Source organism: Amblyraja radiata, chromosome 3 (genome assembly GCF_010909765.2).
Source record: "Amblyraja radiata isolate CabotCenter1 chromosome 3, sAmbRad1.1.pri, whole genome shotgun sequence".
NCBI classification, from domain to species: domain Eukaryota; kingdom Metazoa; phylum Chordata; class Chondrichthyes; order Rajiformes; family Rajidae; genus Amblyraja; species Amblyraja radiata.
In genome coordinates this window covers 5,372,318-5,399,230 of record NC_045958.1, presented here as the reverse complement: position 1 = coordinate 5,399,230, position 26,913 = coordinate 5,372,318, and the positions used below count along the sequence as shown (strand labels likewise).

Here is a 26,913-nt window from a genome sequence, read left to right as displayed (position 1 = left end):
TAAGACACAAAATGCTGGAGTAACTCAGCGGGACAGGCAGCATCTCTGGAGAGAAGGAATGGGTGACGTTTCTGGTCCAGACCCTCCTTCTGCCTTTACTTCAGCCTTTGATCATACTTTACCTTGCCGTGCCGTGCTGTCCCTCCTCCCGCCAAGCTAGGTAGCTCTCTGTTGTCGCTCTGTTGTCCGTCACCTCCTCCCCCCCCCCCGAAGTTGTAGCGGCGGCAGCGGCAGCAGCAGCGGAGACCCGACTCGGCCCCGGAGCGGTGGCGGCGGCAGCGGAGACCCGACTCGGCCCCGGAGCGGTGGCGGCGGCAGCGGAGACCCGACTCTCGGAGCTGTAGCGGCGGCAGCGACCACCCGCGGAGTTTGAACCGTCGCCTCGGCGCAGAGGGAGGACAAAGGGAAGAGACAAAGACTTTAAGATTTTGCCTTCCACCACAGTGAGGAGGTGTTTGGTGAACTCACTGTGGTGGATGTTAAACTTGTGTTGATTGTGTGTTTTTGTCATTTTTAAATTATATGTATGACTGCAGGGAAACGAAATTTCGTTCAGGCCGAAAGGTCTGATTGACAATAAACGAATCTAATCTAATCTAACCTTCAAACTAACGCAAAGATCAAAGATTGCTCCGCTATAAGATCTTTGGTGAAGACGTTGCCTTGAGTCCACGCGGCCGTTCGGTTTGAAGTTTAAACCGCAGCCCGCGTTCCAAACCAAAGATGGCTGCCGAGACCTCGCGCGAGGCCTCCCTTCCCGCCCAGTCCGGCCCCGCCCCCCTGACGTCACCAGGCGCTCTCCGGTTGGTCGGGCGCCTGTGGCATCGTCACGTGGTCGCGGGCTGGGCGGGCCGGGGGTGGGGGGGGGGGAGGTGACGGACAACAGAGAGCTAGCTAGCTTGGCGGGAGGAGGGACAGCACGGCACGGCAAGGCAAGGTATGATCAAAGGCTGAAGTAAAAGTTGCAAATGAACCATTTTGTTTAACGTTGCCTTGAGCTGAGCTGAGCTGAGGTGGAGCCTTGCAACATGTCGGCTGAGCGTGCATCACCCACAGCTTCCCCCCTGTAGTAACACCGATGCCGCATCGTGGTTAAGTTGTGCAGGAAGGAACTGCAGATGCGGGTTTAAACCGAAGGTAGACACAAAGTGCTGGAGTAACTCAGCGGGACAGGCAGCGTCGCTGGAGAGAAGGAATGGGTGACGTTTCGGGGCCGAGACCCATCTTCAGATAGTCCTTTGCTTAAACCCAAGACCATTTGTCTGAAGAAGGTACTCGATTCAGAAACGTCCAGCATTAACAAACCTGCCATTTGTTAAAGATGCTGGAAAAACCGAAGGTAGATCAAAATGCTGGAGGAACTCAGCGGGTGAGGCAGCATCTGTGGAGCGAAGGAACAATAGGTGACGTTTCGGGTCTAGACCCTTCTCCAGACTGATGTGGGGGGGGGGGGGGGGAAGAGGTGGACACAGTGGGCTGTGGGAGAGTAGAGATGGGAAGAGGAAAGAGGGAGAAAGAAAGGAAAACCTGAAATTGGAGAAGTCAATGTTCATACCGCTGGGGTGTAGGCTACCCAAGCAAAATATGAGGTGCTGCTCCTCCAATTTACGGTGGGACTCACTGGCCATGGAGGAGGGCCAGGACAGAAAGGGCGGGGGAGTTGAAGTGCTGAGCCACAGGGAGATCAGGTTGGTTATTGCGAACCAAGTGGAGGCGTTGTGCAAAGCGATCGCCAAGCCTACGCTTGGTCTCACCGATGTAGAACAACTGACACCTAGAGCAGCAGATGCAATAGATGAGGTTGGAGGAGGTGCAGGTGAACCTCTGCCGCACCTGGAAAGACTGCTTGGGTCCTTGGATGGAGTCAAGGGGGGAGGTAAAGCGACAAGAGTAGCATTTCTTTTAAAGCGCTTTGCCTCCCCCCCCCCCGACTCCATCCAAGGACCTAAACCTTCTGAATATGTAGTCGGCAGGGCAGTACTCAGCATGTCGCCAAACAGTCTTTCCAGGTGCGGCAGAGATTCATCTGTACCTCCTCCAACCTCATCTATTGCATCCGCTGCTCTAGGTGTCAGCTGCTCTGCATCGTTGAGTCCAAGTGTAGGTTTGGCGATCGCTTCGCCCAACGCCTCCGCTCAGTTCGCAATAGCCAACCTGATCTCCCGGTGGATCAGCACTTCCCCTCCCATTCCAAATCCGACCTTTCTGTCTTGGGCCTCCTCCATGGCCAGTGTGAGTCCCACCGTAAATTGGAGGAGCAGCACCTCATATTTCACTTGGGCAGTTTACACCCCAGCGGTATGAACATTGACTTCTCCAATTTCAGGTAGTCCTTGATTTCCCCCTCTTTCCCCTCCCCTTCCCAGCTCTCCCACAGCCCACTGCCTCCGCTTCTACCTTCCTTCTTCCCGCCGCCCCCCCACCCCCACATCAGTCTGAAGAAGAGTCTCGATCCGAAACGTCACCCATTCCTTCGCTCCATAGATGCTGCTTCACCAGCTGAGTTTCTCCAGCATTTTTACCTACCTGGCATTTGTGAAAAGTAATTCTGTAAAATTTCTTGATACTCTGTAAACAAACCTAACATCATCGTCTAGTTGCTTAAGAAAGAACTGCAGATGCTGGAAAAATTGAAGGCAGACAAAAATGCTGGAGAAACTCAGCGGGTGAGGCAGCAATTGGAGAAGTCAATGTTTGGACCGCTGGGGTGTAAACTACCCAGGCGAAATATGAGGTGCTGCTCCTCCAATTTGTGGAATTACGACAAACCCACTGACTCCCATGACTATCTGAACTACATTTCTTCCTACCCTGCTTCCTGTAAGTACTCTATCCCTCCCCCCCCCCCCCCCTACTCCCAATTCCTCCGTCTACACCGCATCTGCACCCAGGATGAGGTCTTCCGATCCAGGGCATCAGAGATGTCCTCGTTCTTTAGGGAACAGGGGTTCCCCTCTTCGACTATAGATGAGGCTCTCGCCAGGGTCTCCTCTGGATCCCGTAGCTCCGCTCTCACTCCCCATTCCCCCACTCGTAACAAGGACAGAGTCCCCTTTGTCCTCACCTTCCACCCTACCAGCCGTCATATACAACAGATAATCCTCCGACATTTTCGCCACCTCCAACGGGATCCCACCACTGGCCACATCTTCCCATCTCCTCCCCATTTGGCTTTCCGTGGAGACCGTTCCCTCCATAACTCCCTGGTCAATTTGTCCCTTCCCACCCAAACCACCCCCTCCCCCGGTACTTTACCTTGCAACCGCAGGAAATGCTACACTTGTCGCTTTACCTCTCCCTCGACTCCATCCAAGGACCCAAGGTGAGGCAGCGGTTCACCTGCTCCTCCTCCAACCTCACCTATTGCATCCGCTGCTCTAGGTGTCAGCTGCTCTACATCGGTGAGACCAAGCGCAGGCTTGCCGATCGCTTCGCCCAACACCTCCGCTCGGTTTGCAATAACCAACCTGATCTCCCGGTGGCTCAGCACTTCAACTCCCCCTCCCATTCTGAATCTGACTTTCTCCTGGGCCTCCTCCATGGCCAGAGTGAGTCCCATAGCAAATTGGAGGAGCTGCCCCGCTTATTTCGCTTGGGTAATTTACACCCCAGCGTTTGAACATTGACTTCTCCAATTTCAGGTAGTCCTTGCTTTCTCCCTTCTTCTGGTATATCACCCCAGAATGTCTGAATAGGTTTTACACTTTTTGACTTGTATACATTTTATGTATACAAAAATGTATAGGGGGGGGGGGGGGGGGGGGGGGGGAGAATAATATTGCAGAAACATGGGTTCAAATCCCATCATAGTAGCTAGGGAGCTTGAATTCAGTGAAAAAACGGAACTAAGTTAATAATGACAACCATGAAATTATTGGATTGTTTTAAATAACAACTGTTTCAAGAGTAATTATTGTGATTGGACTGGAATCCTGGGGTATAGCTACTGCCTCAGTGTCAGATTTTGATTTTGACCTCTGGTGCTGCCTGTGTGGAGTTTGCCCATTGTCGATTGTAGATTATTTGGCCTCAATGTAAATTGTCCCTAGTGTGTAGAGAGTGGATGCAAAAGTGGATAACATAGAGCTGGTATAAATGGGTGATCGATGGTCAGTGGGTCGAAAGGCCTGAGGTATTTTTTCATTAATTGAGCATGCTAATGTCTACAGTGGAAAGTTCCAGCTCCTGGATCCTAACGTGCCTCTCCCCCGAAAGGTAACTACATTTGGACAAACTGCTGGAGGAACTCTGCAGGAGATGCTGTCTGATCTGCTGAGTTTGTTTCAGGATTCCAATATTTGCAGTGTCTTGTGTCCTGTAAGGTTTGACAGCTGTATCCCGCAGTCCATCTTTTGTTTTTTTTGCAATTTTAGAGATACCGTGGGAAACCAAGTCCGCGCCGACCAGCGATCACCCCATACAATAACACTATCCTACACACTAAGGACAATTTATGATTTTTACCGAAGCCAATGAATCTACTAACCTGTATGTCTTGAAAGTGGTAGAATGTCTTGAAAACTGGAGCACCTGGAGTAAACCCAATTGGTCATGTTCATAGGTTCTAGGTGCAGAATTAGGCCATTCAATCATGAGCTATCTTTCCCCCTCAACCCCGTTCTCCTGCCTTAACCCTAGAACCCATGACCCCCCCCCCCCTTTACTGATCAAGAATCTGTCAATCTCTGCCTTAAAAATACCAAATGACGGCCTCCATAGCAGTCTGTGGCAATGAATTCTACAAATTAACCACCCTCTGACTAAATACATTTCTGCTCATCTCTTTGGTCACGGGGAGAACGTACAAACTCTGTACAGACAGCACCCATAGTCCGGATCGAACCTGGATCACCGCCAGTGTAAGGCAGCAACTCTACCGCTACGCCACTATGACCCTTGACTCTTAAACACTCTTGATAATTGACTCTTAACCTGCATATCTGCATACACATGCCTTATGTCCCTCAAGTCAATAACTCGCAACCCAATGGTATGAACAGTGAATTCTCTAATTTCTAGTAAGCCCCCCCGCCCCCCATCTCCTATATCTTACCTGTGTGCATGCTTACCCTAGTTCACACCAATTTCTCCCACTCCCCAGTCATTCTGCTGCTTGCCGCTTTGCACAATATTCTACCGTCCCCGTCCCTCATTTCCCTTTGATCTCCTCTCCCCTCTTCACTGTTCCTTTCCACCCACATCACTCTCTCTGGCTTTATATTTCACTCCTCCTCTTCTCTCCATATCTGACACCCGTGTGTTTCCTTTGTCACTCTACTCATCTGCCAAACCAACTCTGCCGCCGTGCCGTCCCTTGCAGAAACTGTTGCTCTGTACAACTCTCATCAGCTTCTACTGATGCACCATAGTTGCCAAGGAAGAAAATATCGCTGCAGCCTCAGCAAAGGAGGATGAAATAGGAATACAGAAAATGGGCTGAAACTTGATAAAGAAAGAGTGCTGTGTAAACCTAGTCACATTCACAAGTGGATAAATCAGCTGGTTCAAATGGGAGACATCTGAAATTGTTGGGGAAAGTAAAGGGAGAATTTAGGCAGCATGGGACACGGTTGGTAAAGCTGCTGCCTCACAATGCCAGAGACTTGCATCTGCAGTTCTGTGTGTCTCCTCCAACACTTTTTTAGTTGCTCAAGAGTTCTGCTTCTGCAATCTCGTGTGTCTTTAGTAAATTAGCTACTCACGCAAGTGTGGATTGATTAGAGAGAGCGCTTATGGATTGTTAAAGGTTAATCATGCTGTACTAACATGATTGGGTTTTTCTAATGTATTTACTGAGAAGCTTGAAGAGGGAAATACCATTAATGTGGTATAATTGAATTTCCAAAAGGCATTTCATAAAGTTGGGTTTGTTACCAAAATTAAATCCATAAAATGATTAACACTGTTGCAGCTGGATAGAAAATTTGCTAAATAATAAGAATTGGGTATATGTTATTTTTTGGTTGAAGGAAAATGTACAGTGGGGATCTCTGCTGATAGTACTAGAATAGAGTACTAGGACTTAGATGAGAAAAACATTTTTTACACAGAGAGTGGTGAATCTCTGGATTTCTCTGCCACAGAATGTAGTTGAGGCCAGTTCATTGGCTATATTTAAGAGGGAGTTAGATGTGGCCCTTGTGGCTAAAGGGATCAGGGGGTATGGAGAGAAGGCAGGTACAGGATACTGAGTTGGATGATCAGCCATGATCATATTGAATGGTGGTGCAGGCTCGAAGGGCCGAATGGCCTACTCCTGCACCTATTTTCTATGTTTTATGTTTCTATGTAATTGCTATTTTTCTTTATCTTTACATTAATGATTTGGACGTGTGTGGAGGGCACAATTCCCAAACTTGCAGATGGAACAAACTTGTTAATGTCATGAGCTGCGAGGATACTAATAGACTTCAAGGGGATGTGATCACTAGATCACCCCAACCAGCAATCCAGGACTTAGACCCATCTTGCTGTCGCAAGAGAGCAACCAATATCATCAAAGACACCACCCACCCAGCACACAAACTGTTCTCCCTCCTACCATCCGGCAAGCCCTATCGCAGCATGCGGAGCAAAACCACCAGATTCAAAAACAGCTTTTTCCCTCAGGCCATCAGACTACTCAACACACTCAAGAAAATTCCATGAACATTACACAAACAAAGACCAACTGACTGTCAAATTAATTTTAACTCAATGTCTGCAGTATGCTATTTGCACTTTTCTATATTGCACCTTTTATTATTGCACCTTAATAACATACCTCAAAATTTTACTGCACTCTGGCACACTGTGAATATTTTATATAATGTATATGTCCATTGTCTATCTTTATTGGTATATTGTCTGTCTGTGTTATAATTATTACTTGCACATTTGGAGTATGGGGAAACGCAATTTCAATCCTCTGTGTAACTACTTGTTGCATTATTTGAATTGTCAATAAAGTTTACTTTGATACTTTGATCAGGCTATGTGAATTGGCAGATGTGGCGGGTGAAATTTAATGCTGATAACTGGAAAGTTATATTTTGGTGGGAAAATGAGAAGCAGCTTTTTAACTAGAGGGCACAATTCTGAAAGGGTTAGAAGAACAGGTCTCTGGATAAAAGTGCATAATTTATTGCAAGTGGCAGGATGAGAAATTGGTTTAATAAAAGGGTGAAGGATCCTGGGCATTATAAATGGAGAAATAGAGTGCAGGTTAGAGGAAGTCATGATAAATCTTTATCAAACATGGTTCTCCCGTTCTGGGTGTCATACTTTAGGAAATAATAAAGGCTTTGTTTAATTTCGACATGCAATGTGGAAACAGGCCCTTTGGCCCACTGAGTCCGCGCAGACCAATGATCAACCATATACAAACTCGATCCTACACATGAGGGTCGATTTACAGATGCTAATTAACCTACAAACCTGCACGTATTTGGAATGTGGAAGGAAACCGGAACATCTGGGGAAAAAACCCCACATGGTCAAGGGGAGAATGTGCAAACTCCACACAGACAGCCCCCTAGATCGAATCTGGGTCTCTGGCTCTGTGAGGCAGCAGCTCTACAAGTGCACCACCATGCTGTCCCTTGCGGTGGCTGGAAGTGATTTACCAAAAACAACTGTACTAATAGGGGACCAGTTAGGATAGACTGGAGAAGCTGAATAGTTCTCCTTGGAAGAGAGGGGGGGTTGAAGATTTTTTAAAATACAGGTGCACAACCTTTTATCCGAAAGCCTTGGGACCAGACACTTGTCGGATTTCGGAATTTTTCGGATTTCCGAATGGAAGATTTTTAGCGTAGATTAGGTAGGTAGCGCGGGCGGCTTGAAAAGTCTGGAGCGGCTGCCTCCTCCTCGGAGACCGGGGAATCATTGTAAATCATTGCATAAATGTTAGTCAGTTATTTTGGAGGGATTTTATGTGAAGGGGGAAACTTTAATTCTTAGTCCCCTACCTGGTCGGAGAGGCGGGGAGCAGGCAATGCCTTACCGGGTCGCCGTGCAGTAAGCTCCGGAGCGCTGTGGCCGCCGACTCCCAACATCGCGGAGCTGGGGGCTGCAGACGTCCGGCCGCGGGCGGTGCCGGTTGGAGCTCCGACCCCGGCAACTCTACCCCTGGCTGCGCGGCGCTCCAAATCCAGCGCGGCCCGCGGCCCCAGCTCCGCGAATGTTGGGAGTCGGCGGCGTCGCAGCGCTGGGATACCAGCGGGGAGCGGGCAATGCCTTACCGGGTCGCCGTGCGGTAAGCTCCGGAGCGCTGTGGCCGCCGACACACAACATCGCGGAGCTGGGGCTGCGGGCGTCCGGCCGCGGGCTGCGCTGGATTTGGAGCGCCGCGCAGACGGGTAGAGTTGCCTGTGTCGGAGCTACAACCGGCACCGCCCGCGGCCGGACGCCCGCAGCCCCAGCTGGGAGTTGGCGGCCACAGCGCTCCGGAGCTTACTGCACGGCGACCCGGTAAGGCATTGCCCGCTCCCCGCCTCTCCGACCAGGTAGGGGACTAAGAATTAAAGTTTCCCCCTTCACCCCCCCGCCCCCTTCACATAAAAGCTCTCCAAACTAACTGACTAACATTTAAGCAATGATTTACAGATGTTTAAGTGTCTCCCCGGTCTCTGGGGAGGAGGCAGCCGCTACAGTAGTACAGACCAAAGATCTTATAGCGAAGCTCCGCTATAAGATCTTTGGTACAGACCTGGGTTGACCGTGGGTCGTTTCGGGTCAAGTTTGGCACCAAAACGCGAGCTTTGGTGTGCAGACGACATCCTGGGGAAAATGGCCGGTTTTCGGAGTTTTTCGGTTTCCGGAACTCCGGATAAAAGGTTGTGCACCTGTAGTAGTATTTAACATCATGAATATTATATACAGTTGATGGAGCAAAATTAATCCTATAGGTTCTAAACTGTCCTCATGGAGGCATGAGGGCAAGGATGACAAATAAGTATTTGGGTCTCCTTTGCAGAGAACATCTTTGTTAATTGAGACCCTAATTGGATTGTCAGGCAGTGCCTTCAATCACCTGTCAGGTCTTGATGGTGATCTGTGGGTCATGTAGTTTTGATTTGTCTTGGTACTTTGGCTGAAGACAAGTGGGTGGTCAGTTGGGTAAATATGAGATTGGTATGAGCGTTAAATATCCTCATTTCCAGAATTGCGAGTGGGTTTCCAAGATAACTACTATATGCCTGTGCTGTTAAAATAGGCTTGTTCAATTTAGACATACAATGTGGAAATTCAGTTTGGCCCACTGTGTCCACGCAGACCAACGATCGACCATATACAAACTCTATCCTACACACGAGAGACAATTTTTAGATGCCAATTAACCTACAAACCTGCACGTATTTGGAATGTGGAAGGAAAAAAAAACCCACACGGTCACCGGGATAATGTACAAACTCTAAACAGACAGCCCTCTAGATCAAATCTGGGTCTCTGGCTCTTTATATTTTGTAAAATGTCTTAATTCTCTGTAAACAAAGCTAATTTAATTTTACTGTTTTAAGATCATTTAAAACTCAACACTTCCATCGTAGAAAGCAAGAATCGGGTTCAGATTGATATACCAATATTGAAAAACTGTTCTGATATGCAAGATTACAAATATTAATCTGTAGAAAGTTTAAGAGTGAGAGATAATTTGCAAGTTATGCCATAAAATTGATCTAATATTAAAAAAATACCTGTTAATGTTTACAAGATTCATTTTATTCACAATATATGCAGATAAGTGCGAGGTGTTGCATTTTGGAAGTCAAACCAGGGCAGGAACTTCATGGTAGGAAGGATGTCATAATGCTGGAAAGGGTGCAGAGAAGATTTACAAGGTTTTTGCCAGAACTCGCAGGCTTGAGCTATATGGAGACGTTGGGCAGGCTAGGAGTTTTTTTTCTTGGAATGTAGAAAGCTAAAGGGGTGATCTTATAGAGCAGTATAAAATGAGGGCAACCGATAAGGTGAATGCACAGAGTTGTTGACCCAGGGTAGGGGAGTCAAGGTTGAGGACATAGGACGAAGGTGAGAGGGGAAATGTTTACCGGGAACCTGAGGGGCAACTTTTCCACACAGAGGGTGGTAACTATGTGGAACGAGCTGCCAGATGAGATAGGCGAGGCAGGTAATATAAAAACATTTAAAAGGCACTTGGGACAGGAATATGGATAGGAAGGATTTAGATGGATATGGACCAACATGGGACTAGCTTAGATGCGGCATTTGGTCAGCAGGGAGGAGTTGGACCGAAGGGCCTGTTTCCCTTCTGTATGACTCTTGGACTCTTGTAGAAGAAGGTGCTGATGTACAGGTTGTCTCCAATATATGCATATAATGTATTTCATACTGGGAATGTTAACCTTTTCATCTGTTGCTCATTTGGTTACAGGAGTGAATATTGAGTGATGTTTACAAAATGTTTAATAACAGTACCCAGAAAAAATGTTGGATTTTTCACAGTGAAGAAATATTAGAAAATATGAGAAACGAAGCCAATCATTCTTTTCAGTCCAAACTTCTGGCAAGTGTAACGGTAAATGCATTCAATCTATACTTTGAAATAATCAGATGTGATACTTGATATGCAATATTTTTAAGGAATGATTCCTTTTTTTTCAATTTTGAGTCTCGGGTTGCCCTGGGGGCATTGAGCATCTTTTTAAATATTGTGGCTGATTTTAAGTATAGTAAGCTATATTTTATTGATGGTGCTACTTGTGATGGAGCTATTCTGTACTTGTAATGACAGCTTTGTGCTTGCGTTACTATCATCCAGATGTATGGATTTCGATTGGAAAGACACTAATTCCTCAAAGTTATAATAAATAAACATGAAATTAAAACTAGACTCAAGAATGGAAACAATGAAATTCACAGATGAGTATTTAATGGCACAAATGGTCATACTTATCCTGTCAGCTGAGATATGAGCCACCAACGTGGTTGGCTGTTAACTGCCTCCTCAGTTCAAAGCCAATTCAAAATGGAGAATAAAAATTCCCAGTGATATCTGCATTCCATGAGTGAATGAAAATAAATTGTAATTGTAATTAATTTATTAGCCAAGTATGTAAAAACATACAAGGAATTTGATTTGCCATACAATGATACCAAAAGAGCAACAAGATACACAACTACATAAAATTAACATAAACATCCACTACAGCACACTGTGATGGAAGACAATGACGTATTCTCCTCTTCCCTCCTTTTTCCAGCGTGATTTAAATTGAGACATGAGTACTCATTGCACACTGTTTGGAATGTGTGAAATCAAATATTTATGAGTTTTAGTTTTCTATCAGAACCAGGTGTTTGATGCAACAGCAATATGGAATTGAATTTTCAGCTACTTGAACCCAATATGATATTGACTACCTTCCTTAGCTTCCTTGCTGCTGAAGTCTCACCTATGCCGTGCTAATTCTAGATTTGGCAATTTCAAATCCATGATGGTTGACCTTTTTTGTTTTAATCTCTATAACTACATTCTATGTTCTAATTTATATCATGTTGGTTAACCTTGCTTCTCAAATAACTAACATTTCTCTCAAATATTCCCTTTCATTTTAGAATATTGTCTGTGTCCCTACCTCCCCTAATCTCTGTAATCTCTTTCTGTCCCGTACCCATGCAAAATACGTGCATCCTTCTAATTTAGCCTTTGTGTTTATTGCTGAATTTAATCACTCCATGGATGTTTTTCGCTACAAAGACCTCTGAGCCTTGGAATATGTTTCTTAAATCACTTCCATTTTCCTTAGAACGATGACCAAGCTTTAGTTCTTCCATTTGCTTGTGACATGGTGTCTTATTTTTGATTCAGGGCTAGGCTTCTAAGAAGCATCCTGGGATGTTTGGCTTTAAGGGGCTATAGAAGCACGTTAGAGTGGTGGTTATGTTACCTTGGAAAATGAATAATTTGGCCAATAACTATTGCTGCAAGGATAATTTCTTTGTATTGGACATGGCTGTTGTACCTGACAGTAATTATTACTTTGGTTTTGCTGTACAGATTTCTCCAAATGATTCTCTACCATTGTTGGAACCTCATGAAGAAAAATTGTTACGTAAATACTATGAAAAACGATTATTGGATTTCTGCTCTGCATTTAAACCTTCCATGCCCAAATCTGTGATGGTAAGAATATAGATGTTACATTTGCACAGGAATTGAGAATGATTATATGAGCTGGTAATCGATTCTACATTTTTAACTCTGCTATATTTTCATTTACATATCTACACTTAATATACACAGTCTTCATTATCCACTGATTTGTTGTCTGCATATATTCAGACTCAGGAGATTGGCCCCTTTAATTTTTTTTAAAACAGCTATATCTGTATATGTGTACATGATTCCAGAGCCAATTATTGTGTATAGACACAGTGATCAGTTTACAAACCATGTGGTATATGGCCCCCTGCTGTACATTGTTCTAATAAAATGTGATCTTTGTTTGCACAGCTTTATTTTGTATTACTTTTAAGTTTCAATTGAAGCAATTTATTAGTTACTATAATTTTATTTTGGGTATTTAAATTTGCCTGGGTTTTTAATTTTCCAAAACATTAAGTATACATTGTTAAAAAAAACTAATTCTGGCATTGTCACAACTTCAAGGCTGATCGATATTGAGAACATTCTTTGTATTTTTGTCTAGGGAACAGCAAGTATGTATTTCAAGAGATTTTATTTAAATAACTCCTTAATGGAATATCATCCCAGGACAATTATGTGAGTTACTATACATGATGACTGATTAGGTTGCTGTTGCGTATGTACCAACTTCTGTTCTTGTGCTTAATTGTTTGTGTTATTATTGCAACCAGATTTTCTTCCTGGATTATCCTTTAAAAGATATTCTGATAGTATAAAAATATAACATTAATAAATTGCAGAATCTCAATTTGGATTATCAGCATGTCAAGCTAGCGGATGCCCTCGGGAATCTTTTAAATATTTTTCCTCTTGCCTTAAAACTATGCCCTTGCGTTTTAGATGCTCTACCCCGGGGAACAGATTGGCTGTTCACATTATCTATGCCCCTCATGGCTTCATGCACCTTTACAAAGTTACCAATCAGCATCATATTCTCCAGGAAAGAAAGACCTAGGCTATCCAGACTCCGATGTCATGAAAAATGAGTGGAGTCAGTGGTTTTGCAAACGGATAGGGGGTTAAATCTTGATATGTACTAAGTGATGAATTGAGATGGATTGAGCATTAAAAGCTCAAATGTACCAATATCATTTGCCAGGTCACAAGTGTACATACTCAAAACCATGGAGTAAGAGGCAACACTCTTGAAATCCTTGAGCACTTGGGCAAATTCTGGGTAGGAATGAACTATGCTGCTCCAGTAGCCTCCATCAGAACATGGCTGCTTAACAATTTCAAAACCGTGATGTAATAGCAGAAACTGTAAAATATTTGCAGTTGGATTAAGATTATTAATTACTTAGAACATAGAAAAGTACAGCATAGGAGCAGGCCCTTTGGCCCACAATGTCTGTGCCAAACATGATCCCAAGATAAACAAATCTCATCTGCCTGTACACAATCCATGTCTCTCTGTTCCCTGCATATCCATGTACCTATTTAAAAGGCTTTTAAATTGCATTATCCTACCTGCCTCTACCACGACACCTGGCAGCATATTCCAGGCGCCTACCACCCTCTCTCTGCATTTTTTTAAAACTTGCTCCACGCTTATTTAAACTTTGTCCTTCTTACCTTAAAGCCATGCCCTCTAGTCTTTGATAATTTCACAGTGGGGGAAAAAGGTTCTGACTGGCTACCCGATCTATGCCTCAGAATTTCTATACTTCTGTCAGGTCTCTCCTGAACCTCTGGCATTTAAAAAAAACAACCTCTCCTTGTCGCTAATACTCCCTAATCCAGACAATATTCTGCACAACCTCTACTGTAGTATTAAATATGTTGTAGTATTATTGCCTCGTCTGCAGGAAGAGAACATTACTTGCCTTGCTTCAAGATCATAGGTAGACAAAAATGCTGGAGAAACTTAGCGGGTGCGGCAGCATCTATGGAGCGAAGGAAATTTCCTTCGCTCCATACATGCTGTCGCACCCGTTGTGTTTCTTCAGCATTTTTGTCTACCTTCGATTTTTCAGCATCTGCCGTTCCTTCTTGAACATTGCTTCTAGATCATGAGATAAAGTCCTGAAATAATAAGGGAAAGTAATTTGTAGGGCTATGGGAATTAATACATTGCTCTGAAGGACTTGAACTGTAATACGTTCTTTGCCTTAACAAATCTGTGAAAAGTAAAACATCAGATAATTGAATACAAAATATTGAATATGTACATAGATAAGGGATTTGCAGGAAGTGTGATTGGATGAAGTAGCTCAAATTCAGAATCGTCAAGATCTAATGGGTCAATTAGATATTTGTTGCATTGGAATCCAATTGGTATTTTGAACTCTTCTTTTATTGGTCTTTTTCTTGTGTTTTATATAGGTTAACAAGTGTATATTTAGCATGTAAAGTGGATGAATTTAACGTCTCCAGTTCCCAGTTTGTTGCTAATCTGTGGGAAAGTCCTGCGGCCCAAGAGAAGGCTCTGGAACAAATCCTCGAGTATGAACTGTTGCTAATTCAGCAGCTGAACTTTCATCTTATTATCCACAACCCCTTCCGACCTTTTGAGGGATTTCTTATTGATCTAAAGGTACCATGCCATCATTGACTGGATTTTTGGTAATTCAGAATACTTTTCACCCAGTTAGAAGTTTGAACAATCTTTTTTCGTTGTACACCCAAAGCAATCTTTTTATGTTCTATATTTACATTCTACAATCAGTTATTGCATCTGCATTCTAAACCTCCAGATTATCTTTACATACAAGATTCAACTAATGTCATTAGATTAACCATACTTGTAGTTGAAAAATTCCGTAATGATCAAAAAGTTGTTAAATGCTGGAAGCCAAAGCATTCTAAGTGACCATGTAAGGAGTGCTTAATTGCTTAAGGATTTGCAATTTGTGATACATTTATGCATCCATGAAGATACAACTAAACCAGTAGGACTTGTACAAGACTATAATTTCCTGCATTTTGAGAAATAATACCTGTTAATTCTTTATCATTTCAATCAGTAGATAGATGTAAGGTGAGAAATAGACAACATTTTTCTGTGGTGGTGTGTGGATGAACAGTGAGCAAAATGAAATAACGTCTTTGAGTAGCTGTTAGCTTTAGTTAAATTCTCTGCCATGCCAAATTTGGAACTAATTTTTCTAGAAACCATTGGGAATTCTGCATTGCATTAAATTGAAAAAAGTTTATGTGGGACAGAGGAATTTTGAGGAACTGGAACTCCCTTAGGAATCATGTTTTGGGATCTTCTTCCTGCCATGGGTTTTTCTGACGTTCACTGAAGGCAGAATGTGAAGTGTGATTTAAGAAAAACTGCTGGAAGAACTCGATGGGTCAAACAGCATCCTGGACTGATGCAGGGTCTTGAACTGAAGTGTCAACCATCCCGTTGCCTCCACTGCTGCTTGACTCTGAGGCTCTTCAGCAGTTTGTTTTTTCATGCTTCAGATTCCATTTTCTGCAGTCCCTAGTGTCTAATGTAAAGTAGAATCAGTCTGGGATTGCCAGACCTGCTTACACATGATATGTCAAGGTGGCAAAACGACTTTCCAAGGCCGGCTAAATCTTCCTCTAGATGTGAAGCTAAAATTATTTTTACTGTGGCTTGCCAGCAATGCATTCACAATGTTTATATTGCTGACCCTGTAATCTGACTGAATAGATAAAATATTTTAATAAAATGGCCATAGATTTTTATTTTAATGCTTGCCCTCCTTACCATTAGTGTATGTGCTGGCTGGTGAGGGAAAATATATTTGTATGTACATATTATGTAATGTTAAAAAGATTGTTCGCACATATTTAAATGTTTTCAATTTGAGAACTCCCAAGTAAAAGAGAAATATAATTATTTTGAGATATTTGTCAAATTAATCTGCAACTCTGATTTATTAAATGTTGGGATTTTTGAGGATGGAACCAGCTACACTACAAGTTGCTTTATTTATTTTTTTGGACCATCAAAACTTTGTCTAGTTTCCTGACAAGTAATATTTTGCATTTGCCTTTAAATGTGTATCCTTTTCTGGAGCTGTTTTTTTTCATGCTTTCTTGTAACTTGATCATATGTACAAACAAATATAAAATATCCAAAGTCAGCTGCTTTTAGCCAACACAACCTCCTTTGAAGAAGGGTTTCGGCCCGAAACGTCACCTATTTCCTTCGCTCCATAGATGCTGCTGCACCCGCTGAGTTTCTCCAGCGTTTTTGTGTACCTTCGATCTTCCAGCATCTGCAGTTCCTTCTTGAACATGACCTCCTTTGATGATTAGCTGCAGTGTTGCCACCTGGTGGACACTGTTACCTTTGCACAAATATTTCACACTGGAGGTCTTGCAAGAAGCAAAATTGTTGTGAAACATGTTTTTTCTGGCACAACAACAAAATAATTTAATTTAAATCTGCACTCTTTAGCCTTGAGTTGAGTCTTTCTGGTTCAGTTTGTTTTCTTGATTAATATTCCTCATTCAATCCTATTTCAGAATTAAACTATAAAAATCTAGTTTTAAAGGTTCATATTTCAGATAATTCCAAAATATCCTTTCAACTTAATTTGGGGTTCTGAGGTAGGTCCCTACTCTACAGAAGAAAAAAAGTAAATTCCCAAGATTATTTCATTACTAGCAAATTTCATAGGAAAAAGTGTCTAAATTCAGCAATTTTATGCTATTGATGTGAATAGGCCCCCCCAAAACCTGGTAAAACGGCCACAGTTCAACTTAATTTAAATGCAAACTGGACCACAGCTTTTCAAAATGTTGGTTATATAAAACACACTTCTTCTATTTACTAATTTAAAATTCTCTAACAATTACAACATAACTACTTAATTGGACACTGTTAATCTATCCACAAGTTTAAGCTCTATCTACATTTTATAATGCAGCTAGTTATAAAGGTGCATATTGAAAACTTTCTAATAAATAAAGGAATACAGGCAACCCCCAATTTGCAGGTGGGGAAGAGGGTTGCATTCAAGGAAAACGGTCGGAATCTCAATTGTCCGTATAGCAAAGCCATGTCATCTGGGTAAATGGCAAAAGCCCTTTGTATTCCATGATAGTAAATGTTATTCATTATTCAAATTTGAGTAGTGATTTGTGAATTCAGGAAGGGTGCAATTCTGATCGAATGTCTGTAACGTGATGGGGGCGGGGGATGGACTGTAATATTCTCAAAAGGATGGTTTGTTTTCAGATCAAAAATAGATTTCTTATTCAAAACTACTACTAAAAATCATAATTATTGATGTGTATTTCTTTAGATAATAATCCTTTTCCACATTTTCTATAGGCCCGAGACACAGCATTTGAAAATCCAGAAGTTTTGCGAAAAACAGCAGATGAATTTCTTAGCAGAGAAACTATGACTGATGCTGGTCTCCTTTTTACGCCATCACAAATAGCCTTAGCAGCCATCCATTTCAGTGCTTCCAGAGTTGGTATTAATATGGATAGGTACTTCCACTCTTTAATTTTCAAGTGTTTCACTTCTTTTACATTTTTTTCACTACTTCGTGCTAAGACATCTTTTTGAATATTTGTCATTCTTTGTAATAGTTATGCTATATTTGTTTTGTTTAGCGCAAAACTAGATTGAACGAGGACTAAAGTGAAATTCTGTTTGTGCTGAAGAAATGAGAAATCTAGTTTTGCAACATGATTTGAGAATTTATAATCCTGCCATTGGAAAGTTTCTGTGAGCTATGTGTAGATTGGATAAAAGGTGTACTTGATATTCCAAATATAGACACACAATGCTGCATTAACTCAGCGGGTCAGGATGCAGCCAGACCCACTGAGTTACTCAGGCATGTTGTGTCTATCTTTGGTATAAAGCAGCATCTGCAGTTCCCTTTTTATTACTTGATATCACAGTTCATTTCTAAGTAGCATTTTTAGGAATTGTCAATATAGGATATTGTGTACTTAAATTGTTCATAGTTCATAGTTCTTTTGGATAGAGCAGGGTACAGTTTGAACAGAGTTTAAGGGGCTCTTGTCTGACGGATATAGTTAAATTTGTTTGTACATTTTATAAGGAAATATTCAAAATTCTAACTTGCAAGAACGTCTAACAGTGTCCAATCAAGATATGGTCCATGTTACTATTTTTTAAAGAACTAAGCTATGCCTGATTAAAGCTGCTTAAATTATTTTGGATTTCTTTTTGTGATCTGTCAACAATGTTGTTTACTGTTGTTGCTATTGTGCTGGTATACAACAATTAAATTCTGTATTTTAAGCGTTCAGGATAATTTAATTGCTTGTTTTGATTTTTGTATTTGGTGCTACAGTTACTTGATGGAATGCCTCATGTTAAAAGATAACAAAGAATGTTTGTCAAAATTGATTGAAGCACTCAGAAGTAAGTAATTTTTCTGTAATGGTTGCAGTTATATTAACTGTACATTAACTGGGGTATTGCGATATAGTCGTAGAGTGATACAATGTGGATCAGGCCCTTCGGCCCAACTTGCCCACACTGGCCAACAATGTCCCATCTAAACTACTCCCACTTGCCTGTGCTTGGTCCATATCCTTCAACCTGTCCTCTAGTTTCCCGCAATATCCACGGATATATCTGATCCAAATATATCTATTTCTCAAACTTCAGACAAAATTATGGCTTGGGTTCAGATTTGTATAATGCAGTCTTTCCATTTTGGAATTTTACTGCACAAGACAGCTCTTTAATTCTCAGCTCCAACTTGTCTTATACCAATCATCACATTCATATTTTTTGGGGATAAATTTCTAATTCCATTATATAACAAATTTCTGGTCAATGCTTCGACAAGAGTTTGTGGCAGAGGTTTTCTCTTTTTTTGCCAACATTCATTTGAACTAATTTCTTCTTGAAATGTTCTTTGGGGTTTATTATTGGTTGCATAAGCAACATTACTATTTACCTCAATGCAACATTTCATAATGCTCACAGCCCTAGTCGAAGGGCCTGTTCCTATGCTGTTCTGTGTACTTAATTACTTTTGTCACAGATCTATTTTAAAATAATTACTATGGAAATAATTTCAAAAAACTTTATCTGCTACTTTTTCTTTGTCTATTATAATAGTTTATTTGCTTTGTGTTTAATGTTGTTATTTCCAGATTTACTTTGTCGTTTTGTCTTTGAATCTTGAGATATTAACAATATCACAATTAACCCTGTGCAGGCGTAAAGGTCCTGGTGAAGAAGTATGATCCTCCAAAACTTGAAGAGGTTAACGTTATGAAACAAAAACTTGAACACTTTCATAGCTTAGATCTTGGTGTCGGTACAAATTTGTAAGTATTTTTTTATCATTTAAATTTATCTTATCACCAAGGTTGTGAATATGGATCAACAAATACCATCTTTTTTTTGGTTGAAGATACGGTGGCTTTTCTGTGTTATGAATTTCTGATTCTATATATATTCTGCACCACTGAATGTGAATCTACTTCTTGTCTGTGTTGGAAACAGAAGGAAGAGGAAAGGATATAAGGACGATGATGTAATCGCTAAAAAAGCAAAAGTGGAAGACGTTAGTATTATTTTCTTTGTAACAATTCTGTGTGTGGCATTTTACATTAATATGACTTTTCAACCAAAGATTGAAGGAGAGATTAACTAAATGGATGGTATTATGTAGTCACATTTGTATTGACAATGGAATAAAATGAAGTGTTAGAAGTCCCAGGCATAAACTGGGGTGGGGGGGAGAGAGAGTGTTAATGTTTTGGGTTTCTGATAGTTTATCACTTTTGATCGTCATCCTGAAATGTGAACTTTGTTTCTCGTTCCACATTTGCTGCTTGATCAGCCGAATATTTTTGGTATCTCCAGTTTTATAACTTCAGCCTTTTGAACTCTGCCCTTTTCTGTCCTGTTTCTGCAATTCTTTTTCTAAATGCTCCATTCCTTTCTTTGAACATTTATTTAGTTTTAGCATCTCATTTTGTTATTTGTCTGATATCCTAATAGGCATTCTAAAACTTTTCTACCTTATTTGTAGGAGGAATGGAGTGATGATGATCTAATTGATACCATGTAAATACTGCTCGGCATACATTTTGACACTGGTCGTGGAGGAGCAGCTGCAGTTCTTCTCTAACTTGCTGCTTAATCTGTAAAATCGATTATACAAAACCGATCAAATTGAATGAGTTGCATCTTTCACTGGAAGAGACGTAAACCCAATATTTGAAAGGACGACTAAAGCTGCAGACCACGGAAAGATCCTCTGCCAATTTAATAGTCTATTTTTTTTACCTAAACTATCGGAAATCTTGAAAGTATGCAAAGAAATCAGACGCAAGTTTTAACGAGGGCACATTGAGACTGATCTGACTATGAAACCTGTTATGTGGAAGTGAGTTCGTGGAAACTGAAATAAAACTTGTTAATTCATCCTTTCTCCAAAATTAAAACCTAGTGTTTGTCTTTCAGGAGGAAGTGTTGAAAATAAAAGCTTTATTCTTTTCAAATTTAGAGTTTTATTCATGACTCAGATTACATAACAAACATTTATATTACTGTTAACTTTGCAAATTGCTCTGCAAAAGAAACAAAAACTTTTAAATAGCACTGCAAAATGTTATTCTGCAAAATAATGGAAAAAATGCTAACATGTAAACCAAATCAAGCAGTTAACTCCATCACTTCTATCACGAGACTTTGCTCGATCAGAAGCTTGTTTTTCCTATGTCAAGAGTCGAGTCAAGAGTGTTTTATTGTCTTGTTGCAGATAGAACAATAAAATTCTTACTTGCAGCAGCACAATAGAATATGTAAACATAGTACACTGTAAACAATATAATTAATGAGAAAGGTTCACATACTCACATATACATACATATATGTTATATATACACATGTGTGTATGTATACACATGCACACATAAAAACAAAAGTGCAATAATATCAATATTAGTCGATGTAGTTCAGAGCTTATTTGGCGGTTTTAGTGTTTTATAGCCCAATGGCTGTATGGAAGAAGCTGTTCCTGTACCTGGAAGTTAGTGTTTTCAGGCTCCTGTACCTTCTTCCCGATGGCAGGGGTGAAATGAGTGTGGGGCCAGGGTGGTGTAGGTCTCTGATGATGATGGCTGCCTTTTTGAGGCAGTGACTGGTAAATCCCTTTGATGTGGGGGAGGTCAGAACCTGTCATGGACTAGGCAGTGTTCACAACTTGTTGCAGTCTTTGCTCCTGGGCATTCAAGCTGCTAAACCAGGCTGTGATGCAACCAGTCAATATGCTCTCTACTGTACAACTGTAGAAGTTCAAGAGAATCCTCTCTGACATTCAGAATCTCTGTTACCTTCTCAGGAAGTAGAGGTGTTGATGGGCTTTCTTTATAATTGCATCAGTGTGCTGGGTCCAGGAAAGATCTTCAGAAATATATACACCCAGGAATTTGAAGCTTTTGACTTTCTCCACCATCGTCTGACTCCTGTCGATATTGATAGGTTTGTGGATCCTCATCCCTTTCCAAAGTTCACAATCAGTTCCTTGGTCTAACTGACATTGAGTGCCTGGTTGTTGTGTTGGCACCATTTGATCAGCCGATCGATCGATCTCACTTCTATAATTCTGACTCATCACCATCTGTAATTCGTCCAACAATGGGGGTGTCGTCGGTGAACTTGAAGATGGAGTTTGCTTTGTGTGTGGCTACACTGGTGAGTATAGAGTGAGTAGAGCAGGGGGCTGAGCACACAGCCTTGAGGTGCTCCCGTACTCATTGTTACTTACTAACTATCACAGTATGGTATGGCAACTGCTCTGTCTCCGACCGGAAAACACTGCAGAGGGTGGTGAAAACTGCCCAACGCATTACCGGTTCCTCACTCCCCTCCAGTGAGTCTGTCCAGAGCAGGCGATGTCTACGAAGGGAGCACAGCATCGTCAAAGACTGCTCTCTCCCCAACCACAAATTGTTTACCCTCCTTCCATCTGGGAGGCGCTACAGGTTTCTCCGTTCCCGGACCAGCAGGTTCAGGAATTCCCTGCGGTTGTTACTCTACGCCTTGGTGATTGCCAGGCATCCTCCCCCCCCCCCCCCCCCCCCCTCGATCACTCCTTCCCCCAGTGACTGTTCTCCCTCCCCGGAAATTGCACTACTGCTACTGTATCTCTATATTACTAAAAGTCTGATCTTGACAGCTTTTGGCCCACTGTGCTGTGATTTCCGAGAGAACGCCGCCACCTACGGCCGACATTTTTGGCCACCTCGCTCAGAGCCCCCCTCCGCCTTCCTGGACCAGAGGATCAAGAGGATTTTTCCCATTTATGAAAAATCAGAGATATTAATGTTTTTTTTAAATTCCCCATTCTCTCTGCTGCCCCCACTGTCGGCAGGGACTATAAAAACCGGAAGTGTCGTGCCTCACTCAGTCTCTGCCAGACCCAGGAAGCGAGAGGGTCACGGCTCTGAGCTGCGAATAACACTGAACGCACGTCTACTCCACGGTAAGTCTCCTCGATGTGGTTGTCAAGTGGCTGCTGCCAAATTGTTTGCCTCGCCTTTTAAAAAGTTTGTGTTCACAAAATGAATTTTGGTTGCAAAGTGGCTGCTGCCAAATTGTTTGCCTCGCCTTGGTTTTTAAAATCGGATGGATAAAGCATGAGTAAACATTTTATTAGATCAGGACTGTTTTTTTGCAAAATTGGCGCTCATTCCGTGACTTCCGCTTAGTGGCAAGATGGCGCCGATGACGTCATTTCCTGTTAGCGTCAAGATGGCACTGACTGCGTCATTTCCGGTTCGTGGCAAGATGGCGCTGACTGCAGAAGGCACAGAGTGAAGATGTCGTTGAATAATTCAAGAGAGCTTACTGCTCTGTCTATGGTGAGTGTGTTTGTTGGACGTTATTTAAAGCACGATTTTGCTTCACCAGCATCCGCCTCTACAGGAGGCTTTAAACGTTTGAATCATTCGGTTTACACACTGTATGTTCACCACGTTCTGAAGTTACTTGGCAATTTAGTATTGGTTGTGAGTCTGTCTGTGTGTGTCTGAGAGTCTATATGTGTGTGTGATCAACAAATAACAAATAGTACAAATAATATAGTATTTCATAGTTCAGAGCTTATTTGTTATGTTTAATAGCCTGATGGCTGTCAGGTAGAAGCTGTTCCTCAATGTGGATGTTAGTTTTCAGTTTACAAAAGTCGGACGTGACTCCAGAAGTCGGGCATAAGTCAGTCAGTCCACAAGCCGTGATTCAGTCTGTCAGTCCAGTGGCCATGAGTTAGTCAGTCAGTCCAGAGACCATGAGTTAGTCCCAAGGCAGTGAGTCCAGAGGCCATGAGTGGGTCATTCACTGCCGCCCCGGTATCCCCACCTCAAGATGATACCCTCCGCCTGGCTATAGGATGCTCCCCCTCCTGAAGCCGCCCCCATCCCCCGCAGGACACCCCCTCCCTCATCAGCCCACGAGAGACCCGCCTGAAGCCGTCCCCCTCCCTCGGCTGCAGGACGTTTGCCACCCCCAGGGCGGAAGATTGCAACCTTCACGTGGTCCGCCCTGTTTTGTCTAATGCAATCAACTCGACGTGCACAAACAGAAGATCAAATAGAACAAGTTGTCCTACAACTTTAGGCTGTGCACGCCACACGAAAGAAGAAGCCACCCCGACAGCCCCCGCCTCAAAAAAATGTTTTGCACAAATTCTTCAGTGAGTACAGAGGATTGAGAATTACAACAAATTACAACCGTCAATCTCTCTATATTAAAATTGATTTTTTTATCAACAGCAAATAGCCATCAAGATGCAGTGAGCAGCAGAACACAACAAGAAACACAACAAGGACTTAATAATTCTCATCTTTAACATTTAATTTGTTCTTATATTTTAAGTGTAATTCACAATTTAAACTTTAATAAATCTTTTTTCCACTTTTCATGCCTGCGTGTTCGTCATCACAATGGGAACCTAATAGGCAGGAATGGCTGCTCTGTGGGAGAGCCGCTATGAGTGCATGGGGGTAGGTTCTTGGGTTGTAGGGAGATGGACTGAATGTGTGGGGGGGGAGGGGAATGGCAAGGAGCAGAGTGGGGGTGATGAAGGGAGGAGGGGTGACTGAACTGCCAGCGTACCAGGCGTGAGTGACTGCACTGCCTGCCCACGAGCAAGTGAACTGCCAGCCCACGAGCCATGAGTAAGTGAACTGCCAGCCCACCAGCCGAAAGTGACTGAACTGCCAGCCCAATAATCCATTCAGTCCACCCTCTCCCCCTTCTCTCTGTCTGTCACCTGTTTTGGGCAGAATTTCTCAGCTGCCAGCCTGGCAGGTCCGAGTGACTACTGCCAGGCCTCAGTTACTGAGCTCCCAGCCCAAGAATCCATTCAGCCCACAATGTCTATACTAGCCCTCTGGAAACCAGTACCTTCGGCCCACAACACGCATACTAGCGCAACAGAACCCCCCCCCCCCCCACATTGGCGAGCAATATTGGAATTGGTGGAGAGGTGGAATATTGCGTGTGATGCTGGGACCCAACGGGTCCCACTTAATCTAATACATATATATATTTATTGTTCCATTATTCTGTGTTCGCGCTTCTGGGTGAGATGCTAGCTGCATTTTGTTGGCTCTGTACTTGTACACTGCACAATGACAATAAAGTTTTGAATCTTGAATCTGAGAAGTGTTTTTGTCAATTTGTCTGTCGATGAGGAAGTCAAGGATCCAGTTGCAGAGAGATGCGCAGAGACCCAGTTCCGTGAGCTTGGTAACCAACTTGTATGGGATGAAGGTATTGAGCTGTAGTCTATAAACAAAAGCCTGACATATGTGTTTTTATAGTAGAAATGGTCCAGTTCAGAGTGGAGAGCCAGTGAGATGGCATCTCCGTTGACTTGTTGTGCCATAACCAACCTCTCAAAGCACTTAATCACCACGGATGTTAGTGCCACTGGTCGATAGTTGTTAAGGCGTGTTACCTTACTCTTCTTGGGCATTGTTAATGATGCCCTCTTAAGGCAGGTGGGAACCTCTGACCTCAAAATGTCTGCAAAAGCTCCCTGGTCTTCCCTGGTTAATAATCTATGAATTAATAATTGAATGTATTTATAATTGTTCATATAATTAATTATCTTTATGATTAGTTAGTAATTAAAAATCTAATGCACTATTAATTCATTTTTAAGATGTTAAAGGCAGTTCGCTGAAAAAAATATAAGTTTAAAGGGGCTTTTGAAATATAACCAAATGAGCTTAACGGGAGCATGAGAACCTGTGCTCTAGTGTGTAAAAGGAAGCTCAGGAATTAGCACTCAGACTACCAGATGCTGTACCATCTGTATTTCTGAATGCTTGGGACAGCAAATGCAACAAGTACATCTTATGCAAAAGCAGCAATTATGCTTCAGTCAGCTGCTATGAAAACAAGGTTTTGTCCAAAATGATTTATGCTAACTGAATGCCACCATACTGTAAATCAATATTCAAATAGCAAAGAGTTGTAGTAGCAACCTGTTCTTCCTACAATTCAACAGTTTATTAATTGACATTTGTTAAGTGTTGCTTTTTAACTTATATTTGTACAGTATCAGGCAGTAATTCTTCCAGTTTACTGATGTGGTTTGTCATAATTCTTCAAATTTATCCCGGGGAGCCACATCCCTTAGACAGAGGGGTCTTACCCAGAAGATCCAGCTCGCCTGTCAGGGGCTCGCATGGCCAGTAGGCTTGACTTGCCCATGGGAGACTGGGGATGCCCGGAAGGCCCGATTCATCTGTGGATTGAGGACCCACCTGGCGGGCCAGTCAGCAGATTGGTAGCTGGAGGCAGTGCCTCGATGGGGGACTGGGCTGCTGGAGGCCCTGCAGCTGCCTGGGGCTTTGCTGGAGGACACCACGGCGAGACTTGGCCACGCTGACCCTGCAATGCCACCAGGACAACAGCCCTTCAAAGGTTCTTTATTTGTCACATACACCAATTGGTGTAGTGAAATGCAGATTCCCTTCATGGCCAGATAAAGATCCATGCACTTAGATCAACTGGCATTTGAAAATGGCACCAACTAGCGACTGCAGTGTTTCAGTGTACTACTGTTATGCACTTGTACTGTATTTGAGATGCTTATCTAATATGTGTGTAAGTGCTTATGTATAGTGATACTTGTACTGAACTATATACAAAAATGAATTTCACTGTGTCAGTACATGTGACAAATAAAGTACCATACTAATTGAAGTATGGGTACAATGAAGTCAATGCTGACGCTGAGAACGTAAGGCTCTTGAAAAGGAGGCGCAGTCGTCTTTCTTACAGTTTGGCTTTCTTCCCAACCAATTGTTCAAGCGCTTTTGATTGCAACATGCGCCTTAATTTAGTTCAACAAAGAAACTGACAAGTTACTAAAGAACCTTTTTATTTTTTTATAAAAAAACAAAAACTAACAATAAACAGCAAACCAAATTAAAATTTCAAATTCCTCTTGCATGGAAAGCACTTGACAGTCCTTTCACCTCAAATTGTTTGTTGTGTTTCAGTATGTCCAGGCTTTTTATTTACATGCCAGAAATTTCAGGAATAGTAACGACCCAGCAGGAAGATGTGGTCAGTGATATATAGTATTAAAAATAGGGCAGGGCTAAATATAATGGTGACACGCCTACTCCTGCACCTATTTTCTATGTTTACCTCACCAGGTCAGACAGCAACTCTGGTAAAAAAATGAACAGGTGATTTTTCAGGTCGGAAACATCACCTACTCATGTTCGCCAGATATCCTGCCAGACCCGCGGAGTTACTTCAGCATTGTGCCTAGTTAGAATCTCTAACACCAATAGCAGCAATG

General features: G+C 42.4%; 1 protein-coding gene and 1 long non-coding RNA gene across 5 annotated transcripts; one reads left to right on the top strand and one right to left on the bottom strand.

Annotated features, from left to right (window-relative positions):
- Positions 1-862: 862 nt before the first annotated feature.
- Positions 863-20,587, top strand: ccnh (cyclin H). 4 transcript variants are annotated; one of them, XM_033017242.1, is made up of 10 exons: positions 863-937; positions 10,376-10,519; positions 12,002-12,127; positions 12,654-12,727; positions 14,477-14,687; positions 17,412-17,575; positions 18,415-18,485; positions 19,294-19,405; positions 19,584-19,644; positions 20,116-20,587. In XM_033017242.1, the coding sequence occupies exons 2-10, from the start codon at positions 10,403-10,405 to the stop codon at positions 20,152-20,154; spliced, it is 975 nt and encodes a 324-aa protein (XP_032873133.1). In that variant the 5' UTR covers positions 863-937; positions 10,376-10,402; the 3' UTR covers positions 20,155-20,587. The 4 variants fall into 4 exon arrangements, with proteins under 4 accessions (XP_032873133.1, XP_032873137.1, XP_032873136.1 ...); XM_033017244.1 differs by having other exon boundaries at positions 869-932; XM_033017246.1 differs by lacking the exon at positions 19,294-19,405 and having other exon boundaries at positions 20,116-20,183.
- Positions 4,797-26,601, bottom strand: LOC116970761. Its single transcript, XR_004411304.1, has 3 exons — positions 26,480-26,601; positions 20,314-20,315; positions 4,797-4,810 (listed from the first exon to the last, which is right to left on the bottom strand). It is a non-coding gene; the product is annotated as an uncharacterized LOC116970761 (long non-coding RNA).
- Positions 26,602-26,913: the final 312 nt, after the last annotated feature.